Source organism: Myotis nattereri (genome assembly GCF_964212035.1).
Source record: "Myotis nattereri genome assembly, chromosome: 8".
Classification (NCBI taxonomy): Eukaryota; Metazoa; Chordata; class Mammalia; order Chiroptera; family Vespertilionidae; genus Myotis; species Myotis nattereri.
The window spans coordinates 11045266-11068384 of NC_138083.1; the positions used below are offsets into that span (position 1 = coordinate 11045266).

General features: G+C 49.8%; 1 protein-coding gene across 1 annotated transcript in view; it reads left to right on the forward strand.

The window, feature by feature from the left end:
• The first annotated feature begins 9670 nt into the window (after positions 1 to 9670).
• The window catches only part of ZFP64 (ZFP64 zinc finger protein), an 80290-nt gene continuing 66841 nt past the window's right edge, over positions 9671 to 23119 (forward strand). The window contains 2 exon segments of the mRNA XM_081096705.1: positions 9671 to 9823; positions 12787 to 13026. Of these exon segments, the coding sequence (XP_080952831.1) occupies positions 9778 to 9823; positions 12787 to 13026 (286 nt within the window). The 5' untranslated portion in view covers positions 9671 to 9777.

The following is a 23119-nucleotide window of genomic DNA, read 5'->3' on the forward strand; positions in this document are numbered from 1 at the left end:
CTGAGCCTGTTCAGCCAAGCACGCAGACCAAAACTCTGCCCCCGCCCCACCCTCCTTTTTAAAAACTTGAGCCAAACATGCTAGACAGAGGACTAAAGAGTAATGACACCTTGAAGTGCTGAATAAGTTTTTCAGGGGGAAAAAATATGTCACATATCTGCCAACAAAGAAATGAAGCGAATGGTGAAAGCTCTGGTAAAAATCAAAAAGGAAGTCCGTTGTGATGTTTCAACCATCCAGTCGTATTTGGGATGTAGGAGGAGAGATTAAAGCCTGCGGCTCTCGCTGCAGAGCTTCCCCTGCCTTTGACACCTCCTGGCCGTGGCCTCATTAACACCGGCTTGGTTTCCTGTGACTGCGGGAGGCCCGGGAACCTTTCATGTACCACGGGCAGACATTATTGCTGACCCAACAAGATCCATGTTGCTCACACTGTTACTTGAATTTCAGTTACATTAATAGGAGTTTGGGGACTTGAATACATTTCAAAATCCATATAGATGATCCCGATACAATGAAAGCTCACTTTTTAATTCAGGCTGCGGGCTTCATGTTGAGTTATTTATTAAGTTAGTGAGTTATTCAGGCGCAGCTCCACACCAACCTTTTCATCTCGGGCACTGGGACTAGAATGTTCTTTGTGTCCCCAAGTAGAGAGAAGTTTCCTCTTGCTGCTTGTAGCAAAACTGTCTCAAACTTAATGGCTGGAAATGAATTTATTATCTGACATCCCCGGAGGTCCGGAGTCCGTACTCAGTCTCATTGGACTAAATTCCAGGTCTGGTGGCTTGTGGAGGTGATACAGCCAGGTCAAAGAACAGACACAGTCACAGCCCAGGAATCTTGAAGTGGATGTGCAAAGAGGTGTATTAGTTTCCTACTGCTGCTGTAACAAATTACCATAAATGTAGTCGGTTATTACCCTCTAGTTCTCCAGGGTAGAAGTCCTGGAGCGAAGCTGTTGGCAGGGCTGCGTTCCTCCTGGAGGCCCGGGGGGACCCACCTCCAGCTCCTGCAGGCTGCCTGCATGTCTTGGCTCCCGGCCCCTTCCCCCATCTTCCGTCTCTCTCTCTCCCCCATCTCTTCTTACCTCTTCTGACTCTGGTCCTCCTTCCTCCCTTTAATGAGGACCTGGTGATGACATGGGACCCAGCCAGACAATGGGGGGAAAGCTCCCCATTTCACGATCTTTCACTTATCACATCTGCGAAGTCCTTTTGCCACGTAAGGTAACGAGTCCGTGATTGCCCAGAACCAGGATCTGGGCGTCTTGGAGGGAAGGGCACTCCTGTGCCGGGAGGGAAACTGGGGACTAGGAAGCCAGCCTGGCTCCAGAAGGAAGCAGCCCTGACACCACCTGGGTCTTAGGACATCAGACCTCCAGAACCAACAGGTAACAAGCCACTTCCTGCACTAAGGCCCCACGTCTGTGGTCCGTTGAGAGGATTGAAGAGAAGGTCCCTGGACAGGGAGCTCCAGGCCCAGGGACTAAACCAAAATCAGAGGGGGCAGGGGGAGGGTTACATACTGGTTGTTGAGACCGCCTTGACCTTCCTCCCCACACACACCTCCCAAGACCACCAGCAAGAAGGCTGATGCCCTTTAGGCAGGTGAGTGGGCAAGAATAGTCTAGAAAATTTGCCCAGTGTAGAAAAAGGAAACCTAAGTATACTGCCATGTGGGTGTAGGAAGTTAGGGGTCCGGACAGTCACACAGCCCAGATGCTCACGTTTTTCAAGTCACCCACCCCCACCCCAAGCTCTCAGAGCTGCCAATCAGCTCTTCAGTGCCTCTTCCCGGGGCAGTGGTTCTCAACCTCCCTAACGCCGAGGCCCTTTAATACAGATCCTCGTGTTGTGGCGACCCCCAATTTCATTGTTACAAATTGAACATAATTAAAGCATAGTGATTAATCACAAAAACAATATGTCATTATATATGTGTTTTCCGATGGTCTTAGGCGACCCCTGTGAAAGGGTCAACGGGGTCGCGACCCACAGGTTGAGAACCGCTGTTAGAGCAAGATTGGAGAGCCAAGAGCACAGACCTCCGAGGAAACTGGGAAGACAAAGGGCAGACAAGCAGATGAAAAGGGGCAGGCTACAGGGAATATTTATTATCTGACATCCCTGGAGGGGTGTGTCTCTTGAGCTGGGGGGGGGGGGAGGGGGGGGTCCCACCCCAAAGCACTGACATGGTCAGACAAGAGGAAATAATGTGCCCACAGATGAGAAGCAGGTGCCATTCTTAAAAAATCAGTTAAGAGCAAAGAGTTCTGGGAAATTAAAAGCATGAGAGCAGGAATATGAAACTAAGTAGAAAGCTTGGAAGATACTTTTGAAGAAACATCCCAGAAAGTAGAGAAAAAGGACCAAGACATGGAATTGGAGGGAACGGTAAGTAAGACAAGGAGAGGATCAGTTCCCATTCCGAACACCAGGGTCCTCGGAGGAGAACAGAGAAAACAGGAAGAAAAAAATCATCCAAATGCCCTGGGGCTCATACAGAGGACATCAGTGATGAGACGCTAGGGATCCTCTGAGCATCCAGTGCAATGGGTGGAAATAGACCCAGACAATAAATATTACCATTAAGGACACAAGACATGAGGCGGGGGGGGGGGGGGGGGGGGCGGGGGGGGGGGAGGAAGGGGAGGCCAGAGGAAGGTCAATGGTGTGGAGGAGGGGGGAAGGAGACATATGTACTACTATCTGTAATACTTTAAACAATAAAATAAAATTTAAAAAATAAATATTACCATTAAATTTTAGGTGGCCTAGCCGGTGTGGCTCAGTTGATTGAGCGTCATCCCATGCACCAAAAGGTCACAGGTTCGATTCCCGATCAGGGCACATGCCCTGGTTTCAGTTTCAATCCCCAGTCAGGGGCATGCAGGGGGCAGCTGAGAGATGTTTCTCACTCTCTCATCCTCTCGCTCTCAAATCAATATAAACATTTTTTAAACATTTTAGGCTACTGAAGGACAAAGGAAAGTAGCTAAAAGCTGATGGGAAAAAAAATCCACAAAATTTTCATCTAAAAGTACAATAATCAAAATGGCATTGGACTTATATCATCAGTAACATCGGAACCTCAAGGACAATGGAATAACACCTTCAAATTTCTGAGGGGCGGGTACAGTGGATTCTGTACTCACAAGCTCAGTATTTGTGATGTACCTGCTCCTAACCTTTATTTTTAACACTGAAACCAGTGCTTGCGATGCTCCCCCGCTGATTCGGGGACAGGTGCAGAGTGGCAGGAAACGTGAGCAATACAACATTCCCAGCTGAGGTCAGCGAGGTGACCCACGGCGGCCCGCCCCTTTCAGCTCTCATCTGCGGAGCAAGTGTCCGCCTCACTGTCTATTTAGTGTCGCATTCTCCGCATTTTTTCCTGGTTTTTGTGAGTGGTTTCCAACTGCTTAATATGGTCCCCATTCACAGTGCTGTCTAGCGCTCCTAAGAGCAAGAGGCTGGGCCAGCCGTGGGCAAACTACGGCCCGCGGGCCGGATCCGGCCGTTTGAAATGAATAAAACTAAAAAAAAAAAAAGACCGTACCCTTTTATGTAATGATGTTTACTTTGAATTTATATTAGTTCACACAAACACTCCACCCATGCTTTTGTTCCGGCCCTCCGGTCCAGTTTAAGAACCCATTGTGGCCCTCGAGTCAAAAAGTTTGCCCACCCCTGCCTTAGCATATCATCAGCATATTACACTTTGATTGGTTGAAGGGCCGACCAGATGGCCAGACACTTAGCATCTTAGACTTTTATTATATAGGATTGTTGACACTATTACAGATGTCCCCCAAATCAACTATAATTTTAACTTAGAGTGTTTTTCTTTAATAATATAGTGAGGTTTTTCCTGTCAGTGTACAGTTCTGTGAATTTTAACTCATGTACAGATTCGGGCAATCATCATCACAGTCAGCATACAGAACATTTCCATCACCCCAATATCCCCTCGTGTTGCCCCTTTGTAGTCAAGTCCTCCTCTCCCCCCTTAAGGCTGGTGACCACGGATCAGTCCTCTGTCACCACTGTATTGCCCTTTAAAGAATGTCACATAAATGGAATCATCAGACAGTATGTAACCTTTTGAGACTGGCTTCTCTCACTCAACATAATGTCTTAAATATTCATTCAAGTTTTTACATGTATCAGGAGTTCTTTCCTTCCCACGGCTCAGTGTAATATTCTACCAAGCCTAGAATGTTAAACACAAACCATCAATAAAGTATGAGGATATACATGTTACCTCTTACAATGCACCCCCTTGTCCTTTATCAGGGGACTAGAGAACACCAAAAGAAAGGCACTAAACCAAGCAGGGGAAGGTAAAAGATTTGCAAAGCCAGGGGTTCTGTTCTGAGGAGAAACATGAGAAATCCCAGGACCATGGTAAAGACAACATCCCAAGACAATAGCTGCTCAGCTCCCCAATCCAGCTTGAAGAATCTTCTTCAAAGGATGGAATCCACAGAACCATCGTGTGTTCGAATGCATTGAGAGGAAATTCCAGCAACTGGGGGTGACTCATTCAGAGGAATTAGCACACAGGAAAGGAAGCAGACAGAAAAGGAGATTTTTTTTTTTTTAACTCTCATGAAAACAAAGAGTTGTGCAGATTAGGAAAAGTAGCCAGAATATACTGGGGGTCAGCTGCAACTAGGATTTACACAATGTAAACAGTGAATATTTATCTAAACACAATTCCTCTGGGGCCCAGGGCATAGGGGTAAAGAGATCACTCTTGTTCATAACAAGCCTTATAGAATTATTTAACCCTGGAAACGATGTGCCTTTATAACGTAGACACAAATTAAAACTAAATTTAAAAAGTTAACATGAAAAAAAAATGTTTCTTTCTAAATCAGGGCCAAGAGAAAAAGGAGAAAGGAGTGAGCCGTTCCTGATAGGGCCGTCCTTGAAGCTAGAGTCATCAATTCCTTCCAATGCCCACAGCATTGAGGATGAAGCCGGGAATGGAGTGGGGACAGGCTTCCTTCTTACATGCCTCTTCCTTTGGGGGTGGGACATCTTTCTCAGAAGCTGCAGATCCCCTGTGCGACTTACAGAACAGGACTTGGTCACATGTTCTGATGTGTGTGTTTTCACACCTCACAATTCCCCAACACCAGCTGGGTGTCCAACTCTGCTCAGCTCTGATGCTGCCTGCAGATAGCAGCAGATCCCACAGGCCAAGGGCTCAGTCCTACAAGACCATCCTCCCACCCCAACTTCAGAAGCCCATAGCAGGACCAGGTTGTCACCTGTGGTTCTGAGGATGCCCAGTGACCAGAGGTTCCATTACCCCTCACTGGGTTTGATTAATTTGCTAGAGTGTCTCACAGAACCCAGAGAAACATCTTACTTTCTAGATTACCTATCCTATATAATAAAAGGCTAATATGCAAATCAACCGAATGGCGGAACAATCCATTGCTACGAATGATGTGCACTGACCACCAGGGGGCAGACACTCAATGCAGGAGCTGCCCTCTGGTGGTCAGTGTGCTCCCACAGGGGGAGCGCTGCTCAGCCAGAAGCCGGGCTAAAGGCTGGTGAGCACAGAGGTGGTGGTGGGAGCCTCTTTCACCTCCGCAGCAGCACTAAGGATGTCTGACTGACGGCTTACGTCCGCTCCTTGCAGGGCCTAACCCACCAGTCAGACATCCCCCAAGGGCTACTGAACTGCGAGAGGGTGCAGGCCGGGCTGAGGGACCCTCCCGAGTGTACGATTTTCATGCATGGGCCTCTAGTTTATTATAAAAGGGTACAACTCAGGAACAGCCAGAGGGCAGGGATGCCTGGGTCAAGGAGTACGGGAAGGGCCACAGAGCTTCCTGTTCTCCACCAATCTCCACATGATCAGCAAACCGGAAGCTCCCTGAAGCCCACCCTCCCCCAGGCTTTTGTGGAGGTTTGGTTCATTAAATCACTGGCCATTGATGATTGAACTCAGTAGTCAGCCCTTCTTCCCTTCCAGGAGCAGGGGGTGCGGGATGGGAGGGATGGGAGAGTAGGAAGTTAATGGGGTTGGTTCCCCAGGCAACCAGCCCCCATCCCTAGTTGCCTAGGGCAGTGGTCGGCAAACTGCAGCTCTCGAGCCACATGTGGCTGTGGCTCCTTGGCCCTTTGAGTGTGGCTCTTCCACAAAATACCGACTTCTGCACATGGGCCACAAAGTTTCAATCGCACTGTACATGCACGCCTGCACGTGGTATTTTGTGGAAGAGCCACACTCAAGGGGCCACAGAGCCACATGTGGCTCTCGAGCTGCAGTTTGCCGACCACTGGCCTAGGGTCTTTCCAAAAGTTACTTCATTAGAATAACAAAAGACACCTTTATGGCTCTCCACATTTAGAAAACTCCAAGGGGTTCTAGAAGATAGTTTCTAGGACTTTGAACCTTTGTATTTTGGGGAATATCGATTTCAGTGGAAAGTGTGGCCCTAACTGCTCCCCAGGACATTTTTTAAAATATATTTTTATTGATTTCAGAGATGAAGAGAGAGAGAGAGAGAGAGAGAGAGAAACATCAATGATGAGAGTCATTGAGCGGCTGCCTCCTGCTCGCCCCACACTGGGGATCAAACCCATAACCCAGGCATGTGCCCTGACCTGAAATCGAACCGTAACCTCCTGGAGCCACACTGGTTGAGCTCCAGAACATTTTAATGAAACGTCTGGATTATCAATACAATCGTGACATGGCTGCCTTCTGCATTGTCTATGAACTTGGATGGGTAAAGAGCATTTGAAAGATTTTTTTGCAATCCAAAAACAACCTGACGCTATTATTGTGGGGAGCTGGGTGAAGGGTACATGAGAACGCTCTGTAGTATTTTTGTAACTTTTGTTGACTCTTAAACCATCTCAGAGTGAAAGGGCATAAAAATATATTCCAAAAAGTTTGAAAAAATGTTTTTAATTTCTACCAGTAGCTTTGGATCCCCACAAGAAGGGAAGGGCCTCCGCTTCCTCTTCTATAACATGAGACCTAGATCAGTGGGTTTCAAAGCATGGTGTCACTGAAGGTGTTTCAACAGCTCAGCCAGTATCTGCTTTGATTTTTATCTTATCAAAGCCATCTGAAAATGCGCAGTATTCGTCCTGACTTTTAACACTCTGGGGGCACCCGCAAGTTCACTTTACTTTCAGATTAGCTCTTTGACTTCCCAACTTTGAAACAGGGTCTCCTTTCCCACCTGTGCGTTATACTTGAACCTCTTTGGCGTCAGTAACTATACAGATTGTAACTACACTGCATTGCTTTGTTGGAAATGGATGTGGACAGTTTGCTTTTCTTTGCTTAAATTCAAACCTTGCATCGGTTTAGACTGCAGTGGTTCTCAACCTCGGCTGCACATTAGAATCACCTGGGAATCTTTTTAAAATCCTGATTTCTGGGCCTCATCCTCCGGAAATTCTGTTTCTTTGTTACTAATGTTGCGGCCCCCTGGTTTAGAGAAATGCAAATTAGATCTACCACAGAGCATTTTTACCCGTCAGCTTGGCAGAGATCAGAAATGTGATAGCCCCTGTGAGGAAGGCTGCAGGAAACAGGTGCTCTGACGAGCTAGCCGGGAGTTCTAAGTGGCACAACACCCTGGCACACTTCAAAATTTTCCGTGCATGTACTCTTTGACCTAGTACTTCTACTTTAGGAAATTATCATACAGATACTCTCTCTCATGTACAGATACAGGCATAGATATTTGGTGCAGCTTTGTAGTAATAAAAAAAACCTGGAAACAAACTGTCCATTAATAGGGATTGTTGAAGTCAATTTTAGTGTATGTACATACACAATGGAAAACTGAACTCCTCCTAAAGCAATGATGCAAATCTAGACCCATGGATAAGCAATATTTCCCACGATACATTGTTATGTGAAAAAAGCAGAATGTAAAATGTTGTTTGCATTACAGTATAATTGGGGAGGGGCGTGGACAAGAAACTGGTAATAGTTGCTGCTTCCTGGAGAGGAAACTGGGGGGCTAGGGGAGGACGAAGAGGCACCCACTTTTCTCATGTACCCTTTTTTTTAGACTGTTTGAGTACTTTCAATGTTCTTGCGCTAATTACATAAGAGTGAAAAGAATCGGGCCTGTGTGTGCTTGCCTGTGTGAAATTATCTAAAGTGAATATACTGTTAAAATACAGGTGTGCCACTCTCAATTAGGTGCCAGGCATGCTCAAAGCCAGCTCTCAGCAAATACTTGGTTGTGCAATCACCACCTAATGCCCGACAGGTTGAGTCTGATCATGTCCTGTTACAGAGGGTCTTAGCACTTACGTTAACGCTCACATGATTCTTCCTTGACTTGTATGTTTATGTCAGGATTGCAGGCCATTGATAAATGTTGCTGGTGAATCCGTTTGGGGATAAATTTTCCCCTGACCCCCTTCCAAGATTTCAGATCAGGTTCCAGTGATGAAGTCAGGACTGCTCGCTTGCTGGAGTCACCAGGCGTGTCCCTGTGCTGCGTGCCTGGGCCACACGCCCTGCCACCATTCCGTCCTGGGTGTGTTCTCAGCACGTTCCCCGGGAGACGCTCAGGTGCTCTCCAGTTAAGAATCACCTGCAGCGTCCAGAAAGGCAGGACACACCTTAGAACAGTGGTTCTCAACCTTGGCTGTACATTAGAATCACCTGGGAATCTTTTTAAAATCCTGATTTCTGGGCCTCATCCTCCGGAAATTCTGTTTCTTTGTCACTAATGTTGTGGCCCCACCCCATAACAAAGACACAGAATTTCCGGAGGATGAGGCCCAGAGATCTGGATTTTAAAAAGATTCCCAGGTGATTCTAATGTGCAGCCAAGGCTGAGAACCACTGCCCTGGACAGACAGACTCCAGATACCATAAAGTTGGATAAAATGAGTTCTAAGAAGAAAGACAAAGCAGAGGGAGGGAGGCAAGGCGGCTGGGAGGGGGAGGAGGGCCGCAGTATCAGACTGAACAAGCCAAGGGTGGTCTGAGCAGGGACTTCCCCTGGGAACTTAGAAATGCGCGTTCCCGGGCCTCGCCCCAGACCTACTGAATCGTAAACTCGGGCGGGCCCAGCAGCCTGTGCTCTGACGAGCCCTCCAGGTGGCTGTGCCCGGAAGGCTCGCGCGCCTCTGGGGCAGGGCCCTTCCGAGTCCGGTCCCAGGTGTCAGTCTCATCGGCATGATCGCGGTCCTCTTCATGGCACCAGCCTGGCCCGGCCCCCACCAGCGCTCCGATGAGCTGCGCGCTGACCCCCAGCGGGCTTCCTCCCAGGCCCACAGCAGCGCCCACCCAGAACTGCAGCCCGAGGCGGCCTCTCCGCCACCCAGCCCCCCTCCCAGCGGCGCGGCTGCCGGGCCTCCTCGGGGACCCGGCGCCCAGGGTGGCAGGTGCAAAGGCGCCCGAGCAGGGGAGGCCGAACGCATCGGCCCGGACCGCAGGGCTGCGGGAGTGGGCACAGCCCTCCCACCCGTGTCCACCCTACCCTCCCGGACTCCAGTGCGCCGTCCAGGTCCCTCGGGCCCGCGCGTCCGGGGCCGGCGGGTACCGGGCTGTGCGCAGCGCCCCAGAGCCGCTCCGCAGCCGGGCCGGGGCGCCGGGCCGAGCGCCCTCTAGGCAGCGGAAGTGGCGCTCGCTTTACATCCGTCCTCCCGCCGCCGGAGTTGGGAGAAGGAAGGCGGGGGGGTGTGTGGAAAAATAAAGGAAAAGCCCTCTACCATGTAGACCAGTGCCCCCCACCCCAGCACCGGCCGGGCCCCCCCGTCTGCGGCCATGAACGCGACCAGCGAGGGCGAGAGCTTCCCCGGCTCCGTGCAAAGTAAGTGCTTCCCGGGCGCCGTGCGCGCTCCGGGGCCCGGGCCCAGGCCCGTCCGCGCGCAGCGAGCAGGCCCGGGGCCCCGAAATCGGGGTGACGCCGTGTCTGCGTCCCGGGGACCGCGGCGGGCGCGCTGGGCGGGAGGCGCCGGGGTGGCTTTGGGGTGCGGGCACCCTACGCGGCGCCAGGCTGGGGGCGCTCTCCGGTTCCGCAGACCCCTTGGAAGGGGGCGGTGGGGGAGGGCATGCCGTTCAGACAATCGCCACCCCCTTGGGACCTTTCCCGGTCCCCTCCCCTCCCCCCTCCCCGTGGAGTTGGGGAGATTTGGGGTAACCGCTGCGACGCTGGTGGGAAAACTTCTGCCTCGGTGGCCCCAGATCCTTGAAGTGTGGGGATCGGAGGGTCTCACGAGGTCTGGCCGGCGGGGCTTGCCGCCTGACTGCAAAGCCTTGTCCACATTAAAGGTGGAGATTTGAATGGGGAATGGAGGCGTCGTCGTTCCTCGGAGTTTGGGGTTCGTTTTTATTTTCCTTAGGAGACAAGCACCCCCTGGTTTCGCCCGAAGCATTGTTTCCCAAAGTGTGGTCCAGGGACTTGCGCGCACGCTAGCCACCGGGGAGCGCGGGCGCTTATTTTAAAAAGCAGAAAACTCTCGGGGCCCCACCCCTCTGGTCGGGGCTGGGTTGCAGGAGGGATGATGGAGGGGGAGAGACCCGCCCTTTCCTGGGAGATTGGGGAGCACGTGAAGTTTGAGAACGCCTGGCACAAGGGTTTGCACACACCTGGCACATAGTGAGAGCTTAGCTGTTACTAGTTAACAGTTTGGGAGACTTTGGCTCCCCAACTTGGCAGGCTATGTCATTTGCATAATTTGTGAAAAGCACAGATTTTCCTAAACCCCAGCGCCCCTTCACCCCTCTTCCTTTACGGCCTTTCTCGGAAGTGGGACTCAGATGTGTCCATGTTTAACTCCTAGCCCACCTCCCCCAGGTCATTCTGATGCTGAAACAGGTTTGGAGAACTTGGCAAAGAAAAATAAATTCTTTTTGCTGGTGGTGAGCACGAGCTGTGCCCAGAGTGGTTTTTGTTTTTTATTTGGTCTCAGGTCATTCTCACTACAAGTGCAAAGGCAGGTAATGTTTTATCATTCCAGATTTTCAGATTTGCAAATTCAAGTGGGGTCCCTCCGTCATAACCCAACCAGGAGACATGCTGGGGGCTGGGGACCCCTGCGCTGGCCTTTTACAAGCACCATCTCATTGGAGCCTCTTAACCAGGCTGTGCAGCAGAAACGTCTCCCCAGTTCATCCTTGGCATCAGAACCGTCTGCGATGCAGGTCCCTCCATCGGAACCGACCGCGATGCTGGTCCCTTCATCTCTTGGTCCCTTGTTTCCAGTTAGTCCCAGGAGCACCTCAGCAGCCCCGGGGCAGGTTTTGAAGGAAAGGCCTCCTCCCATCCATTGACTTCAAAGTACTTAAGTGCAGGATGGCTGATAAGGCATTGCCACGCCCCATCTCCGAGCACCTCTCCGCAGAGGTCCACCTCATTGTATTTCCCCACAAAGATCTCTTGTCTTAGTTAGACTTGGGGGAAATTGAACAGAATGTAATTGACTTTGAATTTTTCAGGAAATTGAGACATGGATGCCAGCCATATATGCACAAAATATTTCTCATATCGTTTAGGCATGGGAAAAGTTAGGAATAATATAAAGACCTAGTTATTACTGAAATTTAAGAAGCACGGGGAACATGAAATAATGTGAATGTGTTATTACATAATTATATTCACAGATACATTTTAAAGATGTAGCACAATGCTTATGCGATCTTATGTGGGGAAAAGGTTAATTTTACAATACGTTATGATCTTAAACAATTTTCAATTAAAAACAATTTTTAACTGAAGATGAATGGAAGAAAATATTTTGTGATGTTCGTGACACACATACTGCTTCTCTTCTAAATTTTCTGTTATAAACATGGGTTTCCGTAGAAGAAGGCAAAGTAAATTTTTAAAATAAAAATTAAGGTTCTCATGTTAGAGACTTATTAATTAGCGGTGTTTCTTTATTCAATAAGCATTACATAGCTCTTTCTAATACAGTGCCAGGTGCTGTGGTGGGTACTTTATAAAGTAACACAGTATTACTACTTAGTATCATTACTCGGGAGACAATGCCCCTGTCAGTTAGGAATGGATTTTGGCCATACGTAACAAAACTGACCTATACTAGCCTAAAGAGAAGTCTGCAATTGGTTGATTCAGGAGATCAATGAAGTAAGGACCAGCATCTGTAGGCATCTCGACATTTTCCTCATAGTTACAAGATGGCTGCACAAGCCCCTGTTACCACATCTGCATTCAAGGGAAAATGCCTGTTCCCTTTTTATCATGAAAGCCAAACTTTCTCCAGAAACTCCTTTAGCAGTGTGCTGCAGGGGTTCCGAAGTATGGAGGGGACCAACATTATTTAGAGTGGTGGCTCTTACAATTAGGGGGGCGGGGGGCGGGTGGATAGGATTTGGAAATGTGGAGGGATTCGTTTTCATGACTGGGAAGTACAACCATTCTTTTTTTTTTTTTCTTGTTTGATTATCTTTTTTTTTTAATCCTTAGGAGGGGGGAAAAGAGGTACAACCATTCTTTAGCTGGGCGGGTAGATGGCTGCTGATTTTTCGAAGTGCAGGGCAGACATGCATATCAAAGAACATTCTCCTGTAAAATGCCACTCGTGCGCCTACGGACAAAAATGTGTTAGGAGCCATTACTTGGGTCTGGGTGCGTTACTGCTAGGACAGACTCGGAAACCTGTGTGCAAGGAAGAAGAGGGAAGTGGAATGGACATGGAGCCGGCAACTAGCCATGTCTGCCACCATGCCGTTTTCCTACGTGGGTTTGGTTTGTATTGTCCTTTCACACTGTTTGGGACTAATCTGTCACTTTCCCTTTGTCCCATGGAGTTCCTGGGGGCACAACGGTGCTGGTCGAGCTGACCCCCGACATCCATATCTGTGGCATCTGCAAGCAGCAGTTTAACAACTTGGACGCCTTTGTAGCTCACAAGCAGAGTGGCTGCCAGCTGACCAGCACGACCGGGGCGGCGCCCAGCACCGTCCAGTTCGTTTCCGAGGAAACGGTGCCTGCCACCCAGACACAGACCACCACCAGGACCATCACCTCGGAGACCCAGACCATCACAGGTACGGCGGGGGGATGGGGAGCCGGGCAAAGTGGGCCATGTCCCAGGCGCCGCCACGGAACTTGTGAAAAATATAGTTTCCCAGGGTTCACCCGCTAGGGTTGCTGGTTCATTATTTTTAACAAGCTCCACTGGGAAACCAGCCGCCCAGCAGGGTTTGGGAACGGCTGGGTTAAAACATTACGTGTTAGCAGTTATACATGTTGTCACATGTTAAACAAAACAAAATTTAAAAAACAAGTTTCTAAAGCAAAAACCTAATTCTAAGAGGAAGAATACTCGCAGGAAATGCATTGCTGTTTAAAAAAAAAAAATGATAGCTATTCTGGGTGATGGGACTATGTATGTGGTCTTCACATTTGCATTATTTGTATTAAGAGATAAAAAAAGAGGGGTGTTTTTTTTTTTGCGTGTTTTTAATCCTATAAGCAGGCATTGATGCCTCCCTCCCCTGGGGTACAACCAGGAAAACAGAAAAGTTCATCCCAGTTCTGGGTGGTATCCGTTCACTCCACCAAAAATAAACTGTAGATGGATCCCAAATTTAACTGTGTATAGTGAAACCATAAAAGTCCTAGAGTAAACACTATACACACAGACGCACACCCATGTGTACCCACAGACACACGCGCGCACACACACACACACATACACCTACACTTACACCTATATAACCTGTCTTAAGGGGCCAGACAGATAACTTTACAAATATGAAGTAACCCATTTATATGTTAGTACTGACATTGTGGGGTCCTGTGGGGAATTGGAAAATGTATTCCTTAGCTAAAGGCATTCACATTTTTAAATTAAAAAAAAAAAAAAAATACTGTGCCTACCAAAGAAGACAGGTTGTGGACACCACCCCAAAGAAAAAGAAGCGTGCCAGTAGCTGCAGATTAACTTGCAGTTTTTCCAAAGTATAAACAATGTATCGAAAAGTCTAAAGACAACTGGAGAATTGTAACATACATGACTGAGGCCTAATGTTCGTCACATGTAAAGAACTCCTAAAAATCAGTGACGTCGAGAAAAAGAAGCAAGTGGAAAAGTCGGCAGAGGCAGTAGGTGCTAGACAAGCGGCGCCAGCAGGGAAGTATGCTTGCTGCCTCAGCAGTGAAAGAATGCCTGTCGACAAGGCTTAGGGGAGGAGCTGCTCCCCTTCCTGGGGAGGTGAATTCACATAACCTGGGTGATGTTGTGGTATCTTTTGGGTTTTCAGTGTTAGATTTCAGATCTTTCACATTTCAAAATGTACATGAAACACATTTACCCAGTAAGTCCACTCCCAGGTATTTATCCTGTAAAACTTATAGCGCATACTGTAAGGAAAGTGGAACTTTTATATGTCTGCAACAAGAGGAAATTAGATAAATCAATATCAGAGATTCAGACAGTGGAGTAAAACTTGGCCTTGAAAAGGGGAGCTAGATCTATATGCAGACAGAGAAAAATCTCGAAGTGTAAAACTCACACAGATGCATACATATATATCATTATGTTCAAGGGCAGCTTCTAGAACAGGAGTGAGGCAGGTCATACTAATGAGAGGCATGTAAACTGTGCACATTAGGGAATGGTGGGGACTGTGGCAAAGCGGAGATAGCTGCTCTTTGGATGCAATCAGATACTTGAGTTTTTCAGAGAAACCAACCAAATGTGAAATTTCCCAAACTTTGCAACTTTGATGGCCAAACAAAACACATCTGTGCGCCTGACTGAGCCACAGGCTTTTTTTTTTTTTTTTTTAGCATATTCTCACGTTTACCAAATAGTTCATCTGGAGCTGAGGCGTGGAGAACACCACCTACTTTCTCTTCATCAAATATATGTTGCTGTGATGTTTGAATTTGTTGGTAGTAAGCAAAGTTCTGCAGTTGTTTCCCTAATGCACCCAAAATAGTGTTTCTGCTGAGTTTTTAAAACATTGAAATATCATTAACTGATCACCTCACAAACAATAATAATACCTCATGGTCTTCCCACTCTCTCCAGAGTTTATCTTAATTATTATTTTAGAGGAAGTCACCAAGAACATTTGAAACCTAAAACACACCTTGGAGATGGGCCTGGTGCAGCCTTCTCATCCTACAGCTAGACCAGTGTAGCTGTAGATGTGGCTGAGAGATGGCCAGGGTCCCACCACAGGATCAGGACAGTCCTGGGACTCAGGTATCGTGGCCCTTACCCCGGGCGCCTTCTCTCTGCAGACTCAGCTCCCTGTCCTCAGAAGCAGACACCCGGTACCCTCACGCTATGCCGTGGTGCCACGGTGTGAGAAGGCGTCGAGGCCCGCACTTCATTTGTGTTCCAATTGTTACATCCTTCTGTGTTCTGAGCCTTTGCCTATGAGGTTCCCTCTGCCTGAAATTCCTTTCCTGTCTTTGCCTGGCTGACGCCAGCTCAGCCTAAGAGTTTAAGGTTCATAACTGTCTGCACACAGAGCATCTGGCTTATCCTGGAACATTCCCTCCCCTGTGAATTGCAGTAGCCGCGACGCACACCTTTCTGTTTTCCAGAGGAGCCAGGATTCCTCTGGCCTCAGAGCCGCCGTGCGTGTTGTTCCTCTGCCTGGAACTGACTTAATTCTTAGGCGTCCCTCAGAGCTGCACCTAGAGGCATTCCCTCCAACCCCCCTCCTTAATATCACACTCATACACTATTCTCTCAGACCAGGTCAGGTCCCCATAACTCAATGATTATGTAGGCATGAACCTTAAGGTCTGCCCCATCACTGAACCATAAGCACCATGAATGAGGTCAGGGCTGCACTCAGGGCTTGCAAGAGGCAGCTGGGCCACAGAGGGACAGGGAGGTGGGAGGCAGTGAGAAACCTCATCTCAGAAGTGGCGGGAGGGAAATCACGGCTAGCTTCTAGGTGGAGGTGACTTTTAACCTGGAACCTGAAGAGTGAAAACTAACCAAAGGAGATGAACAGATCATTCTAGGTCAAGTGATCAATTCAACTAGTATTGGCGGGGGGCTTGCCATGAGCCAGGCCCGGTGCCGGCATTTTCTGGGTGCTTATAGTTTTCACAGCCCGATTCACTGAACAAGAGCTGACACTGACAGTGCAGAGTGTCCTCCATGCAGAAGCCCTACAGCCGGGTTAGAACCCCCAAGGTGACTGCAATCCCATCACCTCCGTGTTACAGTTGGGGAAGTAGAGACACGGGGCTAAGTGGCTCTTAGCAGAGGGAACACGTGTCTCAGGCAGAGGGAACAAGTCCCCCGCCAATACTGTCCCTCGGCAGCCACACAGGGCTGCCAAGAAGGTGCTGGGCAGGAGGGTGCTCATTCTGGGTTGAGTAAATGAACCACTGACTGCCCAAGTGACATTCATCAGTGAAACTGACCCCACACCCAGTGGCTCCTCTGTCCTAGTTCTTGGCCCGATGACATCCATCTCAGCATTTCCACTGCCCACGTTCCTTCACTCATGCTGTGCCTCAGTTGTGCGTACCGTCCTGTACGCTCGGGCCAGACCTGGAGTCCTCTTCGTGCCCAACTCATGGTGGCACCCACTGCACATGTCGAAGGGAGCACCCAGCTCTGAGCTCTGAGCTCCGGAGACAGACAGCTGGACTCGCATCGCAGTCTAACGCCTCACAGCCCTGGACCGGGCAAGTCACTTACGTGCTCTGATTAATATTCCTCATCTGGCCCTCCTTGGTGTGCTCAGTGGTTAGAGCGTCGGCCTGCACACCAAGGGGACTCGGGTTCAATTCCTGTTCAAAGGCACGTACCTTGGTTGCAGGCTGGGTCCCCGGCCCGGTAGGGGCTTGTGCAGGAGGCAACCAATGGATGTGTCTCTCACATTGATGTTTTTCTCCCCCGTGTCTTCTCCCCACACCTCCCTTCCACTCTTATCTAAAAGCAGTGGAAAAGTACCCTCGGGTGAGGATTAAAAAACATAATTCCTCCTCTGTACAAAGAGATCATTATGGTACCTAACACGATTAGGGCATAGAGTTAGCACCAGGTATTGTAAGGATTCTGCAGCGATCCACGGAAAGGACCTGGGGCAGAGGGATGGGACTCAGCAAATGACTGATTTTCTTAACGAGGAGGTGAATGAACAGATGGTGAGATCTGCTGCTTTTCTGCCCGACTCAGCTGCCCTTTCCGATCGTTCCTGCGCCTGTGCCACAAAACAAGCGGAATCTTGCGGGTTTCCTTTCTTTCACACAATTTAGTTTGGTTTCCTGGGCCCAGCTCCCCCTGCATCAGGGCAACAGTGTCCCACCCGTGACGGTGCCCAGACCTGCCTATGGACCTGCTGTGGACTGGAGTCCCCAGGGAGCTTGTTAAGGACCCCGGTGCCTGGCCTCCGCCTCCTGGAGCTGCACCTCTGGCTGAGGCGCAGGCACCTGGTGCTTAACAAGCTCCCGGGGGATTCCGGTCTCAGCCAGGTGGGAGAGCCCCTCCCCGCCCGAGGCCACAGCCCAGACCCGGACACCGGCAGCTCTCTCCAGATGCCCTCTCCCGGACACGGTCCAGGCTTATTTCTCGCTCTTTGGTCCTTGATGAAGCCGACCTCCTCGCCACTCAGCTCCTGGGTCTCTCTGTCCTACACTAGTTGGGTGTACAGTAGCATGTATTCTCCGCCGGTAGTTTGGAAGCTTCCTGCTTCATGTTGGATTGAAGAACTTGCCTGTAGGAGCAGTAAAATTAGATGCTGATGCTGGTGGGGGGAAAATAGCATCCCACGTGCATTTTCTAAGTTCTGGCTTAAAATCGTGGGGCTTTGGAGGCAGGGGCCTGGGTTCGAGTCTTGGCTGCATGGGGCCGGAGGAGCCAAGGACTCTGGGCGTCTCGTTTTTAAAGTGGGGGCAGGAATAAATGGCAAGTTCGGGGCCCTGAGCCGGACGGGGCGGAGCTCCTGCCGTGAGCACTTGCGGTCACCGTAGGCATGTCACTTGGCCCCGTGTCTCCGCTTCCCCAACTGTAACACGGAGGTGATGGGGTTGCAGTCACCTTGGGGGTTCTACCCCGGCTGTAGGGCTTCTGCATGGAGGACACTCTGCACTGTCAGTGTCAGCTCTTGTTCAGTGAATCGGGCTGTGAAAACGATACAGCACCCAGAAAATGCCGGCACTGGGCCTGGCTCATGGCAAGTCCCCCGCCAATACTAGTTGAATTGATCACTTGACCTAGAATGATCTGTTCATCTCCTTTGGTTAGTTTTCACCCTGCAGGTCCCAGGTTAAAAGTCACCTCCACCTAGAAGCTAGCCGTGATTTCCCCTCCCGCCACTCCTGAGATGAGGTTTCTCACTGCCTCACACCTAGCACTCACCGCAGTCGTAACTGACCAGTTACTTGGTGACAAGCAGTTTTTACTTAGCCAGAGAAGTGAAGTGGGGTGCTGTTGGGGGTCTGGCAGTGTGGTGGATGCAGCACATGGAGAGTGGGAGGGCCGTGGGCAGCCAGCTGAGAGAGGAAAGCGGCCGGACAGCTAGGAGCCATCGTCGGGAGGTCTTGGTGTTGCTAGGAGCCAGGCTGGCTCTCCCAGGCCAGGCTGTTCTGTCGAACATAAACAGTGTCACAGAGCATCAACATGGTCAGGGCCACTGTGACCGTGGAGGAACCAGAAAAAAAAAATGCCTTCGTCATCGTTTGGCACCACAAAGTAGCAAACATCCCCCCACACTGATCTGAGCGACACCTGCTTCTCTACCTGTTACAGTTTTAGCCTCCTCTGCTGCTCGGTAATATTTATTAAGATGTCAAATCACAGACTTCCCCCACTTTTTCTTTTATTTTTAAATATGATTTATTGATTTCTTTCTTTTTTTTAGAGAGAGAGAGAGAGAGGGAAGGGAGAGGGAGAGAGAGATGGAAACATCAATGATGAGAGAAACATCAATGGACTGCCCCCTGCGTATTCCCTACTGGGGATTGAGCCCACAACCCATGTGCCCTGACTGAGAATCAAGCCATGACCTCTTGGTTTATAGGTTGGTGCTTAACCACTGAACCACACCGGCCAGGCTCCCCCACTTCCTGGCAGCTTCCAATGCAGGCTTCCTTGAACCCTCCCCCAAAATTACCTAGCATGAGCCCCAAATCTGAGTCCTTTCCAGCACCCTGTCACTGAGACTCCATGGCTCCCATGGTCTGAGGGTTCCCTCCTGCAGTGAGTAATAAACTTAGTCAGCTGCAGGTGTGTCCCTGGTCTGTGGCCAGAGGACATTGGCATAGGGAAGAACAAACTCACCTTGTTGAGCTGAAAGCCTTAAAAAAGAATCTGAAGGCTTGTTAGGCCTGTGAGCCATGGATTGGTGGTTTCATTTCTAGTTTACTAGACTGTCAGTCTCCCTGCAGGCAGGCCTGGCCCCTCACAGGCCCTCAGAGAAGCAGTTACCGAGTGAGAACAGGAGCGGGCGCTCAGGTGTAAGGATGAAGTTCATTGATGGGCATGAAGCACAAGGCCTGGCGCCTGCCCCATCCCGGGGCCCAAGGACAGTAGCTCTGGGCCTGTTGTGCGCCAGACGCTGGAGCCGAGAAATGGAGATGCTCACCCCTGGAGACTTCCAAGCCCGTGAGCAGGGGAGCAGACCGAGGTGTGAGACATGCACGCCCAGCCACGTGGGATGAGCACAGCCTTGTCAGAAAGTAAAAGGAGTAGTTAGTCACCAGGGGAAAGCCAGGGAAAATACTGTGAGGTCAAACGTATGAGTCATCTTGAAAGAATCACCTGCCTTTGGGAGGAAGATGGTGGAAAGGGGGCATTTCCTGATGGTGGTCTGCGGGTGGGGCAGCTCGAGGCAAGATCTGATAACCATGCCGGGAGTAGTGGTAGGAGCCATGCTTCATCTCTGGCCTTTTTTCTGAAGGAGCTGGGGAGCCATTGAAGGTTGTTGAGCACATGAGTGACGCAGTAAGACAAACTATGTAATGATTTGTCATACAATGTGGCAACAATAATACTAGCTAATTCTTTGTTGTTGTTTTTTTAATATGTTCTTATTGATTTCAGAGAGAGGAAGGGAGATAGAGAGAGATAATTAGCTATGCCCGGACCAAGAGGTCACAGTTCAATTCCTGGTCACGGCACATGCCCGGGTTGTGGGCTGGATCCCCAGTGTGGGGCGTGCCGGAGGCAGCTGATCAGTGATTCTCTCTCATCATTGATGTTTCTCTCTCTCTCCCTCTCCCTTTCTCTGTGAAATCAATAAAAATCTAGTTTAAAAATATAGCTATAACGTATCCAGACTTTACCCCTGATATCTCCATCAGAATCTCTGGTACATGATCAAATTTGAGAACCACCAGACCAGGAAAAGGGGAGAAAGGAAGGAAATCTATTGGCATGGGCGTCTGGCACATAGGAGGTGCTCAGAGATCTGAATGAATAAGTGAGCCCAGCACTCGGAGAGGAAAGGGGGTGTGGGAAGTGGGAAGGAAGCTCCATTCCGCTTGTAGTGGTGGGTTTTTTGTTCCTGTTCAGTGATTCTCAGTCTAGTGCAGGTTCACTTTGTTTTAGGGAGGACGGTTGGTTGTTTGCCTGTGACAGACCCCTGCTCTGGCTGTCGTAGTTTAAGCCCGAGAGGAGACTTTCATTTAGAAGGGAATAGGGAGTCACTGAGGACCAAGGGCAAGGATGTGGCTGGAACTCAAAAGAGAGCGATACTGCCCAGCCGGTGTGGTTCAGTGGTTGAGCGTTGACCTATAACCAGGAGGTCATGGTTCGATTCCGAGTCAGGGCACATGCCTGGGTTTTGGGTTCAATCCCCAGTAGAGGGTGTGCAAGAGGCAGCCAATCAATGATACGCTCTCATCATTAATGTTTCTCTCTCTCCCTCTCCCTTCCTCTCTGAAATCAATAAAAATATGTTGGTTTTTTTTAAAAAAAAAAAAAAGTGGCTCTAGCCCAGCGGTTCTCAACCTGTGGGTCGCGACCCCTTTGGCGGTCGAACGACCCTTTCACAGGGGTCGCCTAAGACCATCCTGCATATCAGATATTTACATTATGATTCATAACAGTAGCAACATTACAGTTATGAAGTAGCAACGAAAATAATTTTATGGTTGGGTTACAACATGAGGAACTGTATTTAAAGGGCCAGAAGGTTGAGAACCACTGCTCTAACCGGTTTGGCTCAGTAGACAAAGTTTTGACTTGCAGACTGAAGGGTCCGGGTTTGATTCCGGTCAAGGCACGTGCCCAGAGTTATGGGCTCGATCCCCAGTTGGGGGCGTGCAGGAGGCAGCTGATCAATGATTCTCTCTCATTATGTTTCTATCTCCCTCTCCCTTTCTCTCTGAAATCAATAAAAATATATTTTTAAAAAGATAAAAATAAAAATGTAAAAAGCGATGGACACCGGAAACCAGAAATATATTCGGGATTTCGATGTTCATGGTTCAAAGTGTGGCCCGAGGACCAGGCCCCTGCTCAGGAGCTTGTTAGAAACCCAGTCTCGGCCCCGCCCAGAACTGCTGACGCCGAATCTGCGTTTAAAGAGATCTCAGGATGGTCTGTGTGCTTGTGACACGGGGAGAAGCGCATCGTCGGCGTGACAGCTCCCAAGTTTTATGCCTTTTTTTTCTGCAGAAGGAAAGTCCACGCCAAAACGCAGTCTGAGTCCCAATTCTTAATTCCAGGGCAAGCGGGTCTGATTGGCCTGTCAGGTGGCTGCTGGGACAGGAAGGTCTGAGCGTGCAGGTTGCTGCTTACATCCCCGTTTTACTGGCCAAAGAGCTGAAGAGCAGCGATGTGGTTCGGTCAAGACCCCATAGCTAGAGAGTGGTGGGGACAGAGGGTGGTCCCAGGTCAGCCTGGCGTTTACACACACCGCACACACACACTCACACTCATCCCTGGGGATGAGTGGCGACTCCAACACCAAACTGCACACAGACACTCAAAGCAGCCCCTCCTGATCAAGGCCTCCTGAAGGCTTTCCCTGTGGGGCCTGCAGGTCCCATGGCAAGAAGCCGAGTGTGGGGGAGGGATGAAATGGGGGTGGGGAGCCTGATAAAGCCATCCAGGAGGCTCCAACAAGACTGGGTATCTTGGCTGTTGAATTCCAGACACCTGCAACAGAAGACGATTAATAATCACACGCTTCTGTGTTCTGTACTGAAATGTCACCTCCTCACTGAGGCCTTCTGGGATTACCTTACTTAAAGTCGCATGCCCCCAGCACTTCCTGTCCCACTTCCCTGCTGTATTTGTCTTCATAGCATTGAGCTGTAGAGTATTTATTTACATTTTTTTTTTTTTTTGCTTGCACACTCACAACTATTGTGCCCACTCCGCAAAGGCAGGGGTTTTGCCTCTGGCTCACTGATGTGTTTCCATGCCTGGCACACAGTAGGTGCTTCGTAAATTTTTGCTAAATAAATCAGTGAAGAATGGCAATAGCAGTAACAGTTTCACAGGCTTGATCTCTAATCCTCACAACAGCGCGAGGAGCTAGAATGGGAATCGCCCTATTTTTCAGGTGAGGAAACCGAGACTCAAGAAGATCAGACTTAGAGCCCAAGCCCTTGAACAAACCCTTTCCCGTCCAGGAGACATCTGTTTGGGGTGACTCACATGTTATGTGTGAGCAGCCCTGCCTCTGAAATGATCCCTGCAGTTGGGTGCCTGGCCCTTGGCTTCCTGCCATCTCCCCCACACAACAAAGGCAGAATGGACAAATGGGGCTGCATCAAACTTCTGCGCGTCAAAGGCAACAGCAGACTGGAAAGGCAGCCTACGGAATGGGAGAAAGTATTTGCAAGCCACACCTCTGAGACCTGGTTAACATCCACATTCCTCCCGCGAGCCCCCTCTGCTGTGACTTGCCATGAAATCCTGGGGCGCTGAGGCTCACAGGAGAGGGGCCGGCGGGAGGTCAGGAGCCGGAGCCCCGCCCAGCTCAGAGGACAGGGGCCCTGCCTTCACCTCCTGGGAGGACTGAGAGGGACTCCTTGAGCTGGCCTGTGGGGACCTGGCCACTCCCACAACCCTGCTCCCACCCACCACACACACCTGCCAGCCTTCTTCGTGTGCAGAAAGCTGTGGAGCAGAAAGCTAGGAGGTCATGAGAACATGACCAGCCATCCTCGTTAGCACTGCAAACCCTATGTCCTGGGTGACCCTCG